The 19038-nt window shown below is 56.7% G+C and overlaps 1 protein-coding gene across 13 annotated transcripts in view; it reads right to left on the reverse strand.

Annotated features, from left to right (window-relative positions):
* STIM1 (stromal interaction molecule 1) overlaps positions 1–19038 on the reverse strand; it is a 74007-nt gene that overhangs the window by 13892 nt on the left and 41077 nt on the right. For 8 of the 13 annotated variants that reach the window (XM_072936254.1, XM_041719111.2, XM_041719112.2 and 5 more), the window contains 6 exons: positions 17084–17261; positions 13147–13324; positions 6885–7052; positions 5364–5464; positions 3193–3428; positions 625–705 (listed from right to left, as the gene is read on the reverse strand). In XM_072936254.1, the coding sequence (XP_072792355.1) occupies positions 625–705; positions 3193–3428; positions 5364–5464; positions 6885–7052; positions 13147–13324; positions 17084–17261 (942 nt within the window). The remainder of the gene's footprint in view (positions 1–624; positions 706–3192; positions 3429–5363; positions 5465–6884; positions 7053–13146; positions 13325–17083; positions 17262–19038) is intronic. The other 5 variants (XM_041719120.2, XM_041719114.2, XM_041719124.2 and 2 more) reach the window with 1 other exon arrangement.

Below are 19038 nucleotides of genomic sequence, written 5' to 3' on the forward strand. Positions count from 1 at the left end.
GGCCGAGTGCCTTCCCCAGGGCACACAGGGACAGGTTTCCCTAAGGCTGGCACTGCCCCAGGGGACACAGGGACAGGTTTCCCTAAGGCTGCCACTGCCCCAGGGCACACAGGGACAGGTTTCCCTAAGGCTGCCACTGCCCCAGGGCACACAGGGACAGGTTTCCCTAAGGCTGGCACTGCCCCAGGGCACACAGGGACAGGTTTCCCTGAGGCTGGCACTGCTCAGTTCATCCCTGCTCGGGGATTCTGAGGGAACAGGGCACCAGCAGCACTGCAGGGAGGGATGGGGCAGCAGGGCAGGAGGTGGGATGGGACAGGGAATGCTGTCACCTCTTCCTGCCCTCACTGGGCCCTTCATCTCCAGCTCAGGGGTGAAATGGAATGAGTCCAACCCCCCAGATTCCCTAACTGCACCCAGGAGCACGTGGGAGCTGTGGCTGAGATTCTTCTTCATCCCACCAGACTCTTCCCGGGGTTAGTGCAGGTGGCGATGGCTCAGTGAGGACAGAGCATTCATTAGTTCCCGTGCCAGAAAGATGGAAAACTGGTGGATGTATTTTAGTCCAGAAAAAGGCCAGAAGGCAGAATAAAAAAATGGAAATAAAATTGAAGAGAACCAAACCAGGGTATTTCCAGAGGGACTGATCCTCCGAGGACAGCGAGGAGCGGTCGCTGAACCTGCGCCCGAAAAGCCAGGCTGCATCTGGGGGGCAGCCAGGTGGGAACAGGAAAGAGAGAGATGGCATTTACTGGGAGAAGCACCACACATCCTCCCTCAGCAACACACCTGGGCAGGAGGAACTCGGCACTGCTCTCCTGAGGCAGGGTTTGCACACAGAGGAAGGAAATCCTACAGGGAAAGGCTCCCTTGCTTTGGGAACTGGAGTGCCCAGTGCTGCTAGAGGTGTTTCACTGCAGGGAGGGCGGTGGGCAGGAGGGGCAGGCAGCTGGCCAGGAGGGTGGGCAGGTGTGGGATGGAACTGGAAGTGCTCCCTGGAAATGTCTCCCTCAAGGAGTCTCAAGTGCCACGAAGCTGAGGCTGAAATCAGGGCTGGAGGCTCACACCGGGCCCAGCTGAGGTCCTCAGGTGTCACCTGGGACTATCCCTGCCACCAGTGTCCAGGGCTGGACAGAGATGTCCAGCTCCATTCTGAGGGCGACTGGGAATGACAAGGAGCAGGATGTGTCCCTTCCCTGAAGCTTTAGTGTCCCCAAGCACAGCTGATGCCACAACTGTGGCTCCAGCCCCCACGTCTGCAGAGCCCTGGGAACACACAGGTACCCCGTTCCTCCTGCCCCACCAAGGTCTCCAAGCCCTGCCTCCCCCTGGCCCCTGCCCCTGGACCTGCCCCAGGCTGAGGGGGACACACAGGGCACCTCCTGCAGCACACAGTGCCAGCTGAGGCCCTTCTGCTCCTCCCTCCTGCTGCCCCGAGCAGCCCTGGCTTGGACACAGTCATCCAGAGTGGCCCAGAGCAGCTGGGGCTGCCCCTGCATCCCTGGCAGTGCCCAAGGCCAGGCTGGACACTGGGGCTGGAGCAGCCTGGGACAGTGGGAGGTGTCCCTGCCATGGCAGGGGTGGCACTGCAGGGGCTTTAAGGTCCTTCCAAGCCAAGCCACTCTGTGATCCCATGATTCCATGACAGTGCCTGGATCAGGGTGCTGTGCCCTGCCAGCTGCTGCTCCTGTGCCCCCAGGCCCTGCCCCTGCTCTTCACCTCTCTCAGCCTCTGCTGCAATACCCAAGGGAAAACGATTTGGAAAATGCCCTTTTGGGAGAAGCAGGGCAGGACCTGGGCCAGCTGCAGGCAGGAACAGCAGCCAGGGCTGACCCCCGGCCGCTGCAGAGAAGGTGACAGTGCCACCCAGCCCAGGAGCTCAGCAGCTGGGGGTGACAGGCACAGGGTGACCCACAGGCTCAGCCCTCCCTCCGTGCGCTCTGGGCTTGGCAGAGCAGGGACAGCCACCCTGGGAGTGACCAACAAAGAGGGACAGCCACCCTGGGAGTAACCAACAAAGAGGGACAGCCACTCTGGGAGTGACCAACAAAGAGGGACAGCCACCCTGGCTGACCCCGAGCCCTGCACAGAGCTGGAGCTGGGGCAGCCTCTGCTCCAGGGAGTGTCTGACAGGTCCCTGAGGCTGGCAGACGGAATGCTGCAGGATGCAGGTCCAGCTGTGCCTCAGGAGAGGGCAGCTTTGAGTCTTTACATCCCAAAAAAGTGCTCAGGCCAAGGGGACATCAGGATAATCCCTTTTCCTGTCCCACTGCCGTGTCTACCCATGCCTTTGGTGGGGGTTTTGGTAAATGCTTGAATCCCTGAGTTGACCAGAAGAGCACAGGCAGAATGAAATGATGACTAACCATCCCTAAATTACAGTTCTGCTGGAATTAACAGGCTGCAGACAACCCCAGCAGTGGGGCCTGGCCTGTTGGGGATGTTCCTGACCCTGATGGACCAGCTGTGTCTTTGGGCATGGAAACCCCAAACTGGACCAATTAACCCCTCCTGACACAGGTGACCTACAGATCCAGCTCTGCTCTGTGCCACAGCCCCCAAGCCCGGCAGACACAGCCCCCGTTCCCAGGGAGCCCCCAGAGCCCCATTCCCAGGGAGCTCCCAGAGCCTCTATTCCCAGGGAGCCTCAAGAGCCCCCATTCCCAGGGAGACCCTGCATTCCCCAGGAGCTCCCAGAGCCCCATTCCCAGGGAGCCCCTGCATCCCCGGGGAGCTCCAAGAGCTGCATTCCCAAGGAGTTCCCCCCATTCCCAGGGAGCCCCCCGATTCTCCAGGAGCTCCTGGTGCTCCATTCCACAGGAACCCTCCGTTCCCTAGGAGCACCCCCATTCCCAGGGAGCTCCAAAAGCTGCATTCCCAGGGGGTTACCCCCATTCTCAGGGAGCCCCCACTGACCCATTCCCAGGGAGTTCCCCCATTCCCAAGATGCTCCCAGAGCCCCCATTCCCAGGGAGTTCCCCCCATTCCCAGGGAGTTCCCCCATTCCCAGGGAGCCCCCACTGCCCCATTCCCAAGGAGTTCCCCCATTCCCAGGGAGCCCCCACTGCCCTGTTCCCAGGGAGTTCCCCCATTCCCAGGGAGCTCCCCCATCCCCAGGAGCCCCCATCCCCAGGAGCCCCCCATTCCCAGAGCCCCCCATCCCCAGGACCCCCGTTCCCAGTACCCCCGTACATTGGATGGACATGGGTGACACCAGCTCCTCGTCCAGGTCATCCACGTCGTCGGTGATGACGAAGTGCGAGGGGTTGGGCCGGGGCGTGCCCATCCAGGCGGGGTCGATGTTGAGGGCGGAGGCCAGCGAGTGCAGGCCGGGGTTGGTGACGATCTGGAAGCCGCAGAGCAGCTCGATCTGCTGCCAGCGGTGCAGGCGCTCCCGCAGCGCCGCCGTCACCTCGCTCAGCGCCTGCCTGGGGACACACAGCGACAGGGACAGTGCGGCACCGAGCGGCGCCGGCCCGCAGACACCTGTACTGCTACACAAGGGAACCGCTGATTTTCTGTCACTAACACACTGACGTGAACGTCTTATAATAGAATAGATTTTTAAATGTATTATATTATAAAAATAATAAAATCACTTTATAAAATAATAATATTAATAATTGTATAATAGAATACATTTTTAAATTTAAGACATATATTATTATAAAAAGCAACAAAACAATATTATAAAATAATATTAATAATTTTATAATATAATAAAATTTAAAAATAAATTTTAAATTTTATTATATTACAAAATAATAATAAATTTAATTTTTTTAATGCATTATAAAATAGTATTATAAATAATAATAAAACAACATTATAAACTAAAATATTAATAATTTTATAATATAATGCAATTTAAAATATATTTTAAATTTTATTATATTATAAAATATTATTAATAAATTTAAAATTTATTATCAAAACGATTATATTTTATAATTTTATAATAGAAGTTTTAATAATATATACATATTATATATGAATTATATATTATATATTGTGTATATTATGTATATATAATACATATACATTATATATATTATGTATATATATATACACACATAATATATATAATGTATATATATTATAATATATATACATAATGTATATATTATATTATATATACATAATGTATATATTATATATACATAATATACACAATATTATATATAATATATATAATGTATTATTATATATTATATATTATATATTATATATTATATATTATATATTATATATTATATATTATATAATGTATATATAATATATACATTATATATACATTATATATATTATATATATATTATATATATATAATGTATATATATAATATATATAATATATATATTATGGATAATATATATTATATATCATCAATATATATTATATATTATATATTAATAATATATTCATATAACATATGTATATATAATATATAATATACATATTTTTATAATATAATACATTTTAAAAATGTACTATATAAATCTATCTAATCACTCAGAATCTAGTTACAAAAACAGCTCAATGAAAGTGTATCAAAAATTAAAGTTGATAACAGAACCTAGTTAAATAGTTGATTTAATGAATTAAATTTATCATCGTAAGTAATAAAAAGTTTAAAAATTAATTTATACATTTCAGTCATCATAATGGCTGTACTAATCATAGTACTTTGTTTTCACCAACACATTCAACAAATACTTAACAGAACTATTAAAAATGTCTATATAGTCTAAAGAGAAGGGGAAGATGTCGGGGTCAGCTGTGCATCCTGAAATTTGAGACATTTTCATTCCAATTGCAGGAATCCAGCAATTAAAAAATGCAGCGGTAGCTGAAATATCCAGGGATAATAACAAGGGGGAATGGCTCCCAGTGCCAGAGGGCAGGGCTGGGTGGGAGATTGGGAATTGGGAATTGTTCCCTGGCAGGGTGGGCAGGGCTGGGATGGAATTCCCAGATTCCCCTGGATCCCTGGCAGTGCCCAAGGCCAGGCTGGACACTGGGGCTGGAGCAGCCTGGGGCAGTGGGAGGTGTCCCTGCCATGGCAGGGGTGGCACTGGGTGGGATTTGGGGTCCCTCTAACTGAAGCCATCCCATAACAATCCCTGAAGTACCCCTCAGCCTCCTGGAAGCTCGTTTGGGCAGGACCTTTAATTGCTCCATGTAACTGTGACCCTTGTTGCTCACATAAAATCAGAAGGCCACTGATGAAGAGGAGCAGTCCAAGCCCCGGTCACTGAGGACAGGAGAAGTTCAGCAAAACGAGCCCAGAGCCCCTGAGGGGTGAGGACACTCCTGCCTGGCTCAGGGCAGGGGTGAAAGGGAGGTGCTGAGCAGACACTCACTTTGCAGTTAAGATTTTATGATCCACATCATCCAGAGAGGAGCTGTGAGCAACGTGGAACGTCCCAAAAAGGGTGTTTCTCTTCTTTTTGATCTTTTCAGCCTGGAATATCAACAGAGAAAGGTCACAGGAAGAAGACAGCCTGAAGGTTCCTCCAGGCCATGGACATCCTGGATGGGCTGGGACAGGAACAGCCCCTGCAGCTGCCTGCCCGTGGGGGAATGGTGGGAATCACGTTGTTACTGAGGAATGCTGTTCTCCCTGACACTGGGCTGAAGGGATTCCCCAGCAGCAAGTGGCAGGTTGGGGATTTCATGCTCCCTTCTCCCCGTTCCCCAAAAATCAGAGGGAAGGCTGAACTTTCAGGGCAGAGTTGGAGTCCCCATCCTGGAGGGATTTCACAGCCCTGTGGAAGTGGCACCTGGGGACACAGGGCAGTGGTGGCCTTGGCACTGCTGGGGAATAGGTGGACTTGAAGGTCTCGGAGGGTTTCTCCAACCCAAAGCATTCCATGATTCCATGAACCAGGTGCCTCACTCAGTGAAGGGCTCTCACACATTGGCTGGTCTCTCCTGTGAACAACCACCAAACACACCCCAGCGTGTGTGCTCAGGAGGAATTCTGGTTTGAGGCTGAGTTTGTGCTGTTGTATCAAAAATTAAAGTCTCCTCCCACAGCTCTTCCATTCCCAGCTCCCGTGGCATGAACCTGGGACTTAGGAAAGCCAAGGATGCGGGTACAAGAACTGACACAGCCAAAGGAAAACTGCTGGAATGATAAAATGCTCCCAATCAAAGCAGATTAAGGCAGTTTTCCCTCCTGCCAGCTCTGCTCCATATGGCCATGGGGACGAGGACGAGTCACAACAGCTCCCTGGGCTCATCCCTCAGGGCTGGCAGGAGAAATCCCAGCTCAGGAATGCAGCGATGATTCAGGACCTCGGGATTCCACTGCCTGTGCACGCTCATCACTGGAGCAGGGAGGTGCTGAGAGGGGCAAAGCTCACCCAGCACAGCAATCCCAGATTCCCAGGGCTCCAGGCTCCAACTGCACCCAGCTTGGGAGCTGCCCATCCCGAGAGCCATGGCTCAGGAGCATCATCCTCATCCTCATCCTCAGCCCCTGCCCACACCTTGCTTGTGCTGCTTTTACAAGATTCAAATTTAATGCATGAAGAGAGAAACTGCCCTTGAGCTGAGGGAGGGCAGGGCTGGTTGGGAGATTGGGAATTGGGAATTGTTCCCTGGCAGGGTGGGCAGCCCTGGCACAGGTGCCCAGAGCAGCTGGGGCTGCCCCTGGATCCCTGGCAGTGCCCAAGGCCAGGCTGGACAGGGCTGGAGCAGCCTGGGATATAACCAAAGTTGTCCTTGCCCACGGAATGAGATGAACTTTAAGGTCCTTCCCAAGCCAAGCCCTTCTGGGATCCCACAATGCCACAAAACCAAGAGGATGCAGAGAAACCCTGCAGGCTTCACCCCCAGACCTCCCCCAGCCCCCAGCCCGAGGCTGCTGCAGCTCTCACCCCTTCCTTGGCCACCAGCAGCTGCTTCTCTGCGTTCTGCTTCTTGATGTTGTAGTACTGCACCTCCACCTCGTGGGTCAGCTGCAGCCACTTCTGCAGGGCCTCGGGGGCAGCCCAGCTGCAGTGGGACTCCAGCTCCTTCTCCGCGTTCTTCAGCGCCATCCGCACCTGGGGAGCAACACCGTGGGGTGGCTGTGGGGCTGCCAGCCCCTGCCCGGGCAGCTGCACCCACCCTGGCAGCAGGGAACCCCTGTGCACCCTCCCTGGCAGCAGGGAACCCCTCTGCCCTGCCCTGGCAGCAGGGAACCCCTCTGCCCTGCCCTGGCACAGGGAACCCCTCTGCACCATCCCTGGCAGCAGGGAACCCCTCTGCACCATCCCTGGCAGCAGGGAACCCCTCTGCACTGCCCTGGCACAGGGAACCCCTCTGCACCCACTCTGGCAGCAGGGAACCCCTCTGCACCTTCCCTGGCAGCAGGGAACCCCTCTGCACCTTCCCTGGCACAGGGAACCCCTCTGCACCTTCCCTGGCACCAGGGAACCCCTCTGCACCTTCCCTGGCAGCAGGGAACCCCTCTGCACTGCCCTGGCAGCAGGGAACCCCTCTGAACCATCCCTGGCACAGGGAACCCCTCTGCACTGCCCTGGCAGCAGGGAACCCCTCTGCACCTTCTCTGGCACAGGGAACCCCTCTGCACCTTCCCTGGCACAGGGAACCCCTCTGCACCTTCCCTGGCAGCAGGGAACTCCTCTGCACCCACCCTAGCACAGGGAACCCCTCTGCACCCACCCTGGCAGCAGGGAACCCCTCTGCACCCGCCCTGGCAGCAGGGAACCCCTCTGTACCCACCCTGGCAGCAGGGAACCCCTCTGCACCCTCCCTGGCAGCAGGGAACCCCTCTGTACCCACCTTGGCAGCAGGGAACCCCTCTGCCCTGCCCTGGCAGCAGGGAACCCCTCTGCACCCGCCCTGGCAGCAGGGAACCCCTCTGCACCTTCCCTGGCACAGGTAACCCCTCTGCACCCGCCCTGGCAGCAGGGAACCCCTCTGCACCTTCCCTGGCAGCAGCAAACCCCTCTGCACCTTCCCTGGCAGCAGGGAACCCCTCTGCACCTTCCCTGGCACAGGGAACCCCTCTGCACCTTCCCTGGCAGCAGGGAACCCCTCTGCACCTTCCCTGGCAGCAGGGAACCCCTCTGCACCTTCCCTGGCAGCAGCAAACCCCTCTGCACCTTCCCTGGCAGCAGGGAACCCCTCTGCACCTTCCCTGGCACAGGGAACCCCTCTGCACCTTCCCTGGCAGCAGGGAACCCCTCTGCACACACCCTGGCAGCAGGGAACCCCTCTGCACCCCTTCCCTGGCAGCAGGGAACCCCTCTGTACCCACCCTGGCACAGGGAACCCCTCTGCACCCACCCTGGCAGCAGGGAACCCCTCTGCACCTTCCCTGGCAGCAGGGAACCCCTCTGCACCTTCCCTGGCAGCAGGGAACCCCTCTGCACCTTCCCTGGCAGCAGGGAACCCCTCTGCACCTTCCCTGGCACAGGGAACCCCTCTGCACCTTCCCTGGCAGCAGGGAACCCCTCTGCACCTTCCCTGGCAGCAGGGAACCCCTCTGCACCCCTTCCCTGGCAGCAGGGAACCCCTCTGCACCCTCCCTGGCAGCAGGGAACCCCTCTGTACCCACCTTGGCAGCAGGGAACCCCTCTGCACCCGCCCTGGCAGCAGGGAACCCCTTTGCCCTGCCCTGGCAGCAGGGAACCCCTCTGTACCCGCCCTGGCACAGGGAACCCCTCTGCACCTTCCCTGGCAGCAGGGAACCCCTCTGCCCTGCCCTGGCAGCAGGGAACCCCTCTGCACCCGCCCTGACCGACCCCTCCACGCCACCATGAGCCCTCTGGTTTCCCAGTTTCCCACCAGGAAAACCCTCTGGAGCAGAGGCAGGGTGCACGAGGCTTTCAAAGGGATTTAGGCTCGCAGAGAGGATGCTCTGGGGGCGTGCTGCAGCCTCTAGAACCTCTGCAGAGCTTGCTGCCTGTCTGTAAATCCCCCAGATCCCCCTGCTGAGGCAGAACTCCTGACAGGCAATCCCTGTCTCACCACAGCTCCCAGCCAAGCCCAGGGAGCTCGTCAGGAGACAACTTCCACACTGGAGAATGTGAGAAAAATATTTAGACACAAAACATGTGCTGCTGGTCAGGAAAAGAAACAGCCTGGCTGGATCAGCCATTCCTGAGGTCCCTCCTTGCAGCCCAGCCCAGGCTCCTGCACAGCCTGACAGCCCACAGAGGGTCAGGATGAGAAGGGACTGGCTGAGCAGCCAGCTGAGGACACTGCAGCCTGGCAGAAAAGCCTTCAGTGGTGCAGCCCACCAGAATGAACTCTGCTGCTGCAGTGCCCACCCTGTGGAGAGGCTCTGGCAGCCCTGGTGCCTGGCAAGCCCTGCAGGAAGGGAAGGGAAGGGCAGGGCAGGATGGCACCAGAACCCCGGGACACGCTGCAGGGATGGGGCACGGTGAGCCACAGCACCCCGGGGCTCAGCAGCTCTGCCTCCCAGCCCAGGCAGCTCCCCTGCTCCTGCAGCTCCCAGCCCACGGGCACAGCCCTTCCTGGCGGCCGTGGGCGGGTGCAGAGCAGTTTTGGTGAAGGATTGCTCACACTTGGAGCTTTTCCCTGGATGTGCTCCTCTGTAACTCGGTCACGTCTCACCCAGCCCAGCCCAGCGGGGTTTCAGGGAGCCAAGAGCCCCAGGGCACAGGCAGATCCCTGAAATTCTGTGTTTTACCCAGAAGGACCATCCATCCAGGAGCAGCCCGAGGCACCACACACAAGAGGTCAAACATTTCTACCACCTGTGTGTGATCCAGGGTTGTTCGGTATAAAACTGCCCAAATCAGCCCAGAGTGCCCAATTCAGTCCCAGACCCCAGGTTTTTCCTGGCTTTTCCCGTCACACACCAGCAGCACCTGGCAGGTTTGTTCTGTCAGGTGCTGCGCCCACCTCAGCAGAACTGACCATCACCCACAGGTACCTGGGATTTGGGAATACAGAGAAAACATGGGTGGGAAATCTGGCACTGGTTGGTCGGGGTAGAGGAGTGCTCATAACACAGGAACAATGTTTTTAGGGAATGGTGGGAAAGGGAAGTGCTGTGGAAGAGGCAAGGACCAGTGGCAAAAATAAGTGTCCACAACACAAACTCTTGTGGTTCTGCAGGGAATCCATGCAAACAGGAGTTATTTTGTGTGTCTCCATTCTCCTGAGAAGATCTTTAAGACCCCATTTGGATCACTAAGATCAGCAATTTATAAGGAAAGTTATAAAGAAGTTATACTCTGCCCTGGTGAGACCCCACCTGCAGAGCCTCCAGCCCTGGGGCCAACATCAGGAGGATGTGGAGCTCTAGGAGACAGTCCTGAGGGGCCACAGAGCTGCTGCAGGGCTGGAGCCCCTCTGGAGCCAGGCTGGCAGAGCTGGGAATGTTCAACCTGGAGAGGAGAAGCTCCAGGCAGAGCTCAGAGCCCTGCCAGGGCCTGAAGGGGCTCCAGGAGAGCTGCAGAGGGACTGGGGACAGGGATGGAGGGACAGGAGCCAGGAAATGGCTCCCAGTGCCAGAGGGCAGGGCTGGGTGGGAGATTGGGAATTGGGAATTGTTCCCTGGCAGGGTGGGCAGGGCTGGGATGGAATTCCCAGATTCCCCTGGATCCCTGGCAGTGCCCAAGGCCAGGCTGGACACTGGGGCTGGAGCAGCCTGGGGCAGTGGGAGGTGTCCCTGCCAAGGCAGGGGTGGGGTGGGATGAGATTTAAGATCTCTCCAGCCCAAACCAGTCTGAGATTCTGTTCCACAGTTCTCTCAGTGTTCTGTGGCCCCGCTGGGGTCTGTGGAAGGTGACCCAGTGAGCAGGGAGGGGTGGATGAAGGTCCTGGGCCACTCCTCCATCCCGTACACCCAGCTCCAGCAGGACCATGCCAACCCTGCAGCGTGGCTCTGGTGATCAGAACCAGCTGGTGCAGAAGGAGGTTGTGGTTAATGCTCCCTGGGAGCAGGCTCTGTGCAGGACTGGGGGACTGTGGGGTCACAGGGGTGACAGGTTAATGTCACAGGTGTCCTGCTGCTGTGGGGCAGTGCTGGGTTAGGGTCACACGGTGCTGCTGGGACACTGCAGTACTCACCTCCCGACGGCCTGGGGGACCAGAGTCACGTCAGCTCCCGGCTGCTCACGGGAACGCAGGGCAAGGGCAGGGCTGAGAGCTGGGCTGCTCCCGAGGCCAGCCCCAGCTGCTGCCCGAGCACTGTCCCAGTGTCTGTGTGTGCCAGCGGGACACCCAGGCCCAGGACAGGCTGCAGGGCCACAGGAGGGAGGCTGGGTAAGAGCACTCCTGGAAACAGGCACTGAGGGGCTCGGGGCTGCTGCTGTCCCAGGCAGGAGGGGAATTTGCTGTTTGCACCCCTGCACTGCCCCAGGGCTCCCAGGACACTTGCCAGGGGCAGCCCTGGATTCCTGCCTCGGCTTTGTCCCCATCCTCCGTGGTGGCAAAAGAGACTGGACACGGCTGGGAGGATACACACACACGGCCTTGGAACATCCTTGGAACATCCTTGGAGCATCCAGACCTGCACCTGCCTGGCTCCTGGAGGTCTGGCTTTCAGTTTAAACTGATCTGTAACTTGGAGCCAGGTGAGAACTGTCCCTCGGGTGAGATAGGAAGCAGCTACTGGGATTGTGGGTTTGGACTTCCTTGTAGGTTTGGGGAGGTTAAGGTTGGATACTGGGAACATTTCCTTATGGAAAGGGTTGTCCAGCCCTGCACAGGCTGCCCAGGGCAATGCTGGAGTCACATCCATGGAGGGATTTAACGGGATGTGGCAATGGGGACATGGTCAGTGATGGCCTTGTCTGTGCTGGGGAATGGCCTCAGAGGGCTGCTCCAACCCAAGCCTTACACACCCCTCTGATCCACGAGAAAACGTGGAAAGCATAACTGAACTCATTCTAAATCTGTCCTAAAACCACAAACACAACTAAAGAAGGACTGCATGGACTGGGGAGGGAGTCAGAAATCCCAGAGGGTGCAGCTCCAGGCAGTCCAACCCCTCTGCTCCTGCTGGGATGTCACAAGGTGCCAGCACCTGCCCTGTCCAGCACCACAGCAGCAACTGGGATGTGAAATGGACACATGGAAAAGAGACTTGGGGCTTTTCCCCCACAAAGGGGAGTGGGAAAGCAAAGGCAGAAGAGCAGCAGCATCACTGGAGTCAGGGGGGATGGAGAGCAGTGAGGACTGGTGTCCCTCAGGAGCCAGGACTGGCAGTGGCACTGGGAAATGTCTTTGTTGGTGACAGGGACACAGGCCCAGGGCAGCCCCGCAGCTGGCAGGGACACGGAGCTGTGGGCACACACCGCAGGGAAGGCACGGGGCATCCAGGGGCACCTGGACAGGCTGGAGAGCACCGTGCCACCTCCTGCAGCTCTGCAGGACCAAGGACAAGGTCCTGCAGCTGGCTGGGGGCAATCCCAGCACAGACAGCCCGGGGAGAAGGGACTGGGAGCAGCCCTGGGGAGCAGGAGCCGGGCATTGGTGGGAGAAGCTCCACAGGCCCTGGCCACGGGCACTGGGACCTGAAATCCCTGTGCCCTGGGCTGATCCCAGCAGGAAAGGGATTGGGATTGTGCCCCTGTGCCCCTGAGCCCACCTGCAGAGCTGCCCCAGCCCTGCCCCAGCCCAGGAGGAGCTGGAGCTGCTGCAGAGAGCCCAGAGGAGGCTCCAGGATGAGCAGAGGGATGGAGCAGCTCTGCTGGGAGGAAAGGCTGGCACAGCTGGGATTGTTCCCCTGCACAGGAGAAGCTTTGGGCTGAGCTCAGGGTGGCCTTGCAGGGCCTGGAGGAGCCCCAGGAAAGCTGGAGAGAGACAATTTCCAGGGCATGGAGGGACAGCACACAGGGAATGGGTTTAAACTGAAGGAAGGCAGGGCTGGGTGGGAGATTGGGAATTGGGAATTGTTCCCTGGCAGGGTGGGCAGGGCTGGGATGGAATTCCCAGATTCCCCTGGATCCCTGGCAGTGCCCAAGGCCAGGCTGGACACTGTGCCTGGAGCAGCCTGGGACAGTGGGATGTGTCCCCATGGCAGGGGTGGCACTGGTGGGATTTGGGGTCCCTCCCAGTGCAGCCAGTCTGTGTTCCGTGATCCCCGGAGGGATGCAGCAGCAGTGCCCTCGGTGCCATGTCCCCGTGCAGGTCCTGCCCCAGGGGAGCCCTCACCTGCTCCAGCTCCTGCTCGGCGTACTTCTGCCGGCTGAGCTCGTTCTCGGTGCCCTCGCGCAGCTCCCGCAGCCTGTGCGCCTCCTGCTTGGCGATGCTGATCTCGTCCTGCAGCTTCTTCTCCAGGTGCACCTTCTCCACCTCCACCGAGCGGTGCTCCTCCTGCGCCTTCTGCAGCCTGCAAGGCACACGGAGCCAGGGCAGTGCTGGGCCGGCTCCCCGGGTCCTGGCAGCCAGGGCTGGGGCTGTCCTGCAGAGCCAGCCCTGCTCTGCTCCTCAGAACCAGCCCTGTGCCCTGATCTACCCACCAGAGCCAGCCCTGTGCCCTGCTCTGCCCAGAACCAGCCCTGTGCCCTGATCTACCCAGAGCCAGCCCTGTGCCCTGATCTACCCTCCAGAGCCAGCCCTGTGCCCTGCTCTGCCCACCAGAGCCAGCCCTGTGCCCTGATCTACCCTGCAGAGCCAGCCCTGTGCTCTGATCTACCCACCAGAGCCAGCCCTGTGCCCTGCCCTGCCCATGAGGATGCCAGGGAGACAGTTCACCATGGGAAGAAAGGAAATTGTCAGCTGCTTGATCTCAGTTTGATTCATTGATCAAAGACTCAGGGTGCATTTTCTTCATTTCCCACAGCACACCCAGATTTCCTCTAACAAGGCTCATATTAAGCTCAATTTTCGGTATTTTCACCCAAGTGAAGCCTTCGATAAAACAAAGCAGGGGAAGATCTGCCAGAGCACATCAGGCCACCCAGACAGGAGGGATCCACGTTCCTCCCAAAACATCCTGCAAATTCAGACATGCCTTCATCCTGCCTGGACCTTCTTATTCCTTCTCATGACAGAACTGGATCAGTAGGAATTTGTGGCAGCAATGGAACCCTGGATCTCCGTGGATCAGTGGGATCCTCCACGAGGAGCTGCCTGTGCTGAGGCTCCCAACAGGGCTGTGGGGCTGGCCAGGGACCCTCAGAGAGGGTCACCTGTACCTGGGGAGATGGCACCACCTGGAGCTGCCCCAGGGGATTCAACAGAGACCAGGAATTGTCCCAGGGGATTCAACAGAGACCAGGAACGGTCCCAGGGGATTCAACAGAGACCTGGAGCTGCCCCAGGGGATTCAACAGAGACCAAGAACTGTCCCAGGGGATTCAACAGAGACCAGGAACTGTCCCAGGGGATTCAACAGAGACCAGGAACTGTCCCAGGGGATTCAACAGAGACCAGGAACTGTCCCAGGGGATTCAACAGAGACCAAGAACTGTCCCAGGGGAGTTCAACAAAAAGCTGTCCCAAGGGGAAGACACGGTCAGCCAAGACCATTACCAAGAAGAATTCAACAGAGACACGGAGCTGTCCCGAAGTGAAGGTGACAGTGATGAAGAGGCGCTGCAGAACTGAAAACACGTGTCTGACACAGGCTGGCACAGCCCTGCAGCCACCAGGACACCCCACATGCCCTGCTGGCACTGCCCGGGGCCTGTCGTGCCCCACAGCCATGCCCACTCACACAAGTGACACGCTGGTGATGTGTCCCCCTCGTGCCTGGCCAGGGGGATGAACAGGGGTCTGGGGGCACGGCTGAGGGGTGTTATGGACGTTTTCAGCATCATCCCCAGCACCAGGAACCAGCAGTGAGACCACCCTGCCATGGGGACACCTCCCATTGCCCCAGGCTGCTCCAGCCCCAGTGTCCAACCTGGCCTTGGGATGCAGGGGCAGCCCCAGCTGCTCTGGGCAACCAGGGGGCTCATGTTCCAGAAGATTCCATACAATCAGCTCTTCCACACATCTCCAAACAGACCTGCCCACTCCTTCCAGGCTTCAGGAGGATGTGCCAAGACTTGATGATCCTGATGAGTCACTTAAGGACTGGGAAGTGCCACTGCTGCAGGGTGTTCTCAAACGTGCTCTGAAGATGAATAAAGGCTGGGGTTTGGAATGAACACTCCCAGCTCCCCAGGACCGTGTCTGAGCTGCTCAGCAAATTCCAGCAGCCCTGGGGAGGCACTCTGCACCTTCCAGAGGTCTGCTCAGCACTGAGCTTCACCCAGCCACGACAGCAGGGCCCTGCAAGCCCTGGAGAAGAAACCTCTGAGCACAGCTTCTCCACAGGCCCTGCAGCACGGGGGCTCTCTGCAGTTTTCGCTGCTCCTGTGGCAGCTGAAGATGCCAGCTGGACCCCGCTGGGCAAGGATGAGGGAGTGAAGGAGGAGTATTTCCCCTCAGGAGGCCTCCCAAGGCCCCCAGCTCACCTCCCCGTCCCTGAGCTCCTGCTCGGTGCCCTCCCTGTCCCTGAGCTCCTGCTCGGTGCCCTCTGTGTCCCTGAGCTCCTGCTCCGTGCCCTCTGTGTCCCTGAGCTCCTGCTCGGTGCCCTCTGTGTCCCTGAGCTCCTGCTCGGTGCCCTCTGTGTCCCTGAGCTCCTGCTCGGTGCCCTCTGTGTCCCTGAGCTCCTGCTCAGTGCCCTCTGTGCCCTCTGTGGAGAACGAGCCCGCCCGAGCTGCTCAGTGTGAGCACCAGCGGTTTTGTGTTTCTTCCTGAGGGGCTTTAGAGCATTAGTTGGACTTCCCAGGAACATCCACTTGTTGACGTGGCTCTGCCCTCAGCTGAGGGCCCAAGGTCGTTCCCCACAGGCGCAGTCCCCGTTTGGAGCTGAAGGTGACACCCAGCTGCTCCAGGGATGGACACAGAAGGGATTCCTGTCTCCTTCCAGATGCAGGAAAAACAAACCCAACTTTCTCTGGGAGTGCTCCCAAGCTGTAACAGAAAACTCCACGAGGCTGTGTGGAAGCAGCAGTGGGCTGGAGCCACAGAGGGGAGAGGACTTTGTGCCAGGGGAAGGTGCCCAGCGTGGCTCCATCACCTGGGAGCTCGCTCTCCTCACAGATACCAACTGCTGCCACCTCACTGGGGAGCAGGAGCCCTTCCAGCAACACTCACGGGCTGTAATGGGCTCGTGGGCAAGAAGTGAGGCTGCAGACCTGGGCACAGACCACACAGATTCCCAGAACTGGCTGGCTGCAGCTCTGCAGGGCAGCCTGACATGCTCAGGATCCTGGTGCCCGCACAGGGCACTCACCACACCCCAGGACGAGAACCTGGCATCAAACTCATGTTCACAGAAGTCACTGGAAATGCAGCCACCAGCTCACAGGGCAGCCTAGTTAAGGTTTGTCCTCCCAAATTCCCTGAAACCTCACAGAAAATTGTTCCAGCCCCAGACTATCCTGCTCTATTATTTGCTAAATCTGCCCTTAAAATATTCCATTGCCAGAGCACCCCACGGGTTTGTCATCACCAGGGCTGAAGGCTCCTCCCTGTCCCAGGGATCCCTATGTCCAGAGGCTCTCTTGGAGCATGTTCTCCCACCAGTAGTTCTACTGGAACCATTGCAGTGATTCCTGGGAGCAGAGACCTCATTCCTGAGGCTGCAGGTTTTGATCTATCTGCCAAAAGCCCAGATATTCCTATTTAATACTTCAAAATGATGTATGCAACACCCTTTGACTCGGGTATTGCTTCCCCACACAGCTCCAGGAATTCAAGAGGGTTTGTGTAAATCCCTGAGTGCTCCCACTGCTCCAACACGCTTTTTCGCCATCAAAAGCCAAGGTGGAAGAACCTTGGATGACAAATTCCACGTGAGCTGGATTGCATGGCAGGAGTGGGACTGGACAAGCCCTAAGGTCCCTTTGAACCCAAAGCATTCCCTGCTGCTGTGACTGGGAAAGAACAGCCTGCTCCAGGAGTCCCTGCAGGAGGAGCCAGCGCCCAGCTGAGCTCCAGAGGCTGCTGGCAGCTTTGCCAGGTCCCTTGGGAAGGGGCTGACTCTGGTGTGAGGCTCCAGGGCAGCTAAAAACAAGCATTTCCTCAAACCTGAAGGGACAGAACCTTGCAGGAGGAGCCGAGAGCTCCAGCAGCACGGACAGCGGGAACCTACCTCTCCTGTAGGTCATGGAGAGACTGCTCAGCCCTGTGGAGACCCTCCAGGTCCTTCATCATCTTCTTCATGTGCTCCTTGGAGTAGCGGTTCTGGATGTAGGCGAACCAGCAGCCGCCCACGCCGATGACGATGGACACCACCAGCATGAAGTCCTTGAGGTGGTTGTGACGGGTCACTGCGAGAGACAGAGACCCTGCTGGAGCCAAACACCCAGGGAGAGCTCCAAGGGCTCTGCCTGCTCCAGTGGGACAGGAGAGCTCGGGCAGTCTGACAGGGAATTGTGGCACGGGATTCACCAAGGGAAGAGACGAGCTGTGTCCATAGTTCAGGGGGAAAGCAGAAGCTTGACAATACTTATTCAATTTGCAGGCACAGCCACAACAATAAAAAGATGAAATTCCAAATCTTCCAGCTCCAATTTGCCTGGCAGTAAGTGGTACAGGGGAAACTGCAGATAGGAAACCCTCCAGAACGGCTGTGATCTCACAGGGCAGCACAGGTAACTAAGAACAAAATAAACATTTGGAAAAACACTGCTGAGATCAGAGCTGGGGCAGCTCAAGTGTCCAACTGTCAACTTGCCAAACTTTCCATCAGACTCACAACTCAGTGTGGAAATTCCCCTTTTCAACAGTTAATTCAAGAAAAGGTGTTGATGCATGTGAGAGGATGAAAGTAATTAAGTGGGGGCTGAAGTGCTAAACAAAGCACAAAAAGATGAGTCAAGCAGATTTTTTTCCTGTAACTCAACCAAGTGTGAGCGGGAAAAGCCACAAATGAAAGAGCAGCTCAGTCTAGTGAGGTGGGACTTACTGATCAGTATAATTTGGTTTGGAACCAAACAACAGGCAGTTCACCCCAGACACAGGGGAGAATGCCTGTACTGAGGGTGCCAGAGAAGCTGTGCCTCTGAAGCTGTCCCTGCCATGGCAGGGGTGGCTTGGACAGGAGATGAAGCCCTCCCCAGCCAAACCACATCTGTCCCACTGGCAGAGCTGGGGGGACACAGGAGGGGACCTGGGAGGTGGAAACCCGAACTGGAAAGGCAGAGCACAGCAGGAGTGACCCGGATGGACACGTGGGGACAGGGCTGCTGCTCCCTGCCCATGATGCAAGGCTTTCCCTGCAGAGGGACAGGGACAGGAGCCCTCCCCAGAGCCCAGGAGCCAGCCAAGCACCAGCTCCCCCAGCAGCTGTGACCCATCACTGCCTGAAAACAGCCGGAGCACACCCAACACTCAGAGCTAAACACGGCGAGCGCTGGCCCCGCTCCCCTCCGGATGGATTGTCACAACATCCTCTTCCAGGGAGCAGATCCTGGCAAGTGCCTGCAGATCCCTCAGCCCAATCCCTGCAGCTCCCATCTGGAGAGCAGGGGGCTGACACCAGTGTTCAGGTGCTGTGTGCTCCCACAGCCACCACAGCCACCCCAGCCCTGCTCTCCTGCCCACCCCACCCCAGGCAAGTCCCTGTCCTGGCCCTGGTGCCAGCTGTGCCCACTCCAGCACAGCAGCACTGCACACATCCTTCCTCTGCGCCAGCGCTGCCCAAGGGCACGGGGATGAGCAAACTGAGGGAAACTCAGCTTGCATGGAAATGCAGAAGCATGGGATGCCAGAATGGTTTGGGTTGGGAGGGACCTCAAATCCCACCCAGTGCCACCCCTGCCATGGGGACACCTCCCACTGTGCCAGGCTGCTCCAGCCCCAGTGTCCAGCCTGGCCTTGGGCACTGCCAGGGATCCAGGGGAATCTGGGAATTCCATCCCAGCCCTGCCCACCCTGCCAGGGAACAATTCCCAATTCCCAATCTCCCATCCAGCCCTGCCCCTGGCAGTGGGAGCCATTCCCCCTCGGCCTGGCCCCACAGAGCAGAGGGGCTCCAGCCCTGGGAGCATCTCCATTTTCTCACTTTCACTGTAGATGCTTTTTTCTGGTATTTGATCCCAGCCA

This window comes from Taeniopygia guttata, chromosome 1, assembly GCF_048771995.1.
Source record: "Taeniopygia guttata chromosome 1, bTaeGut7.mat, whole genome shotgun sequence".
In the NCBI taxonomy this organism is placed as follows: Eukaryota; Metazoa; Chordata; class Aves; order Passeriformes; family Estrildidae; genus Taeniopygia; species Taeniopygia guttata.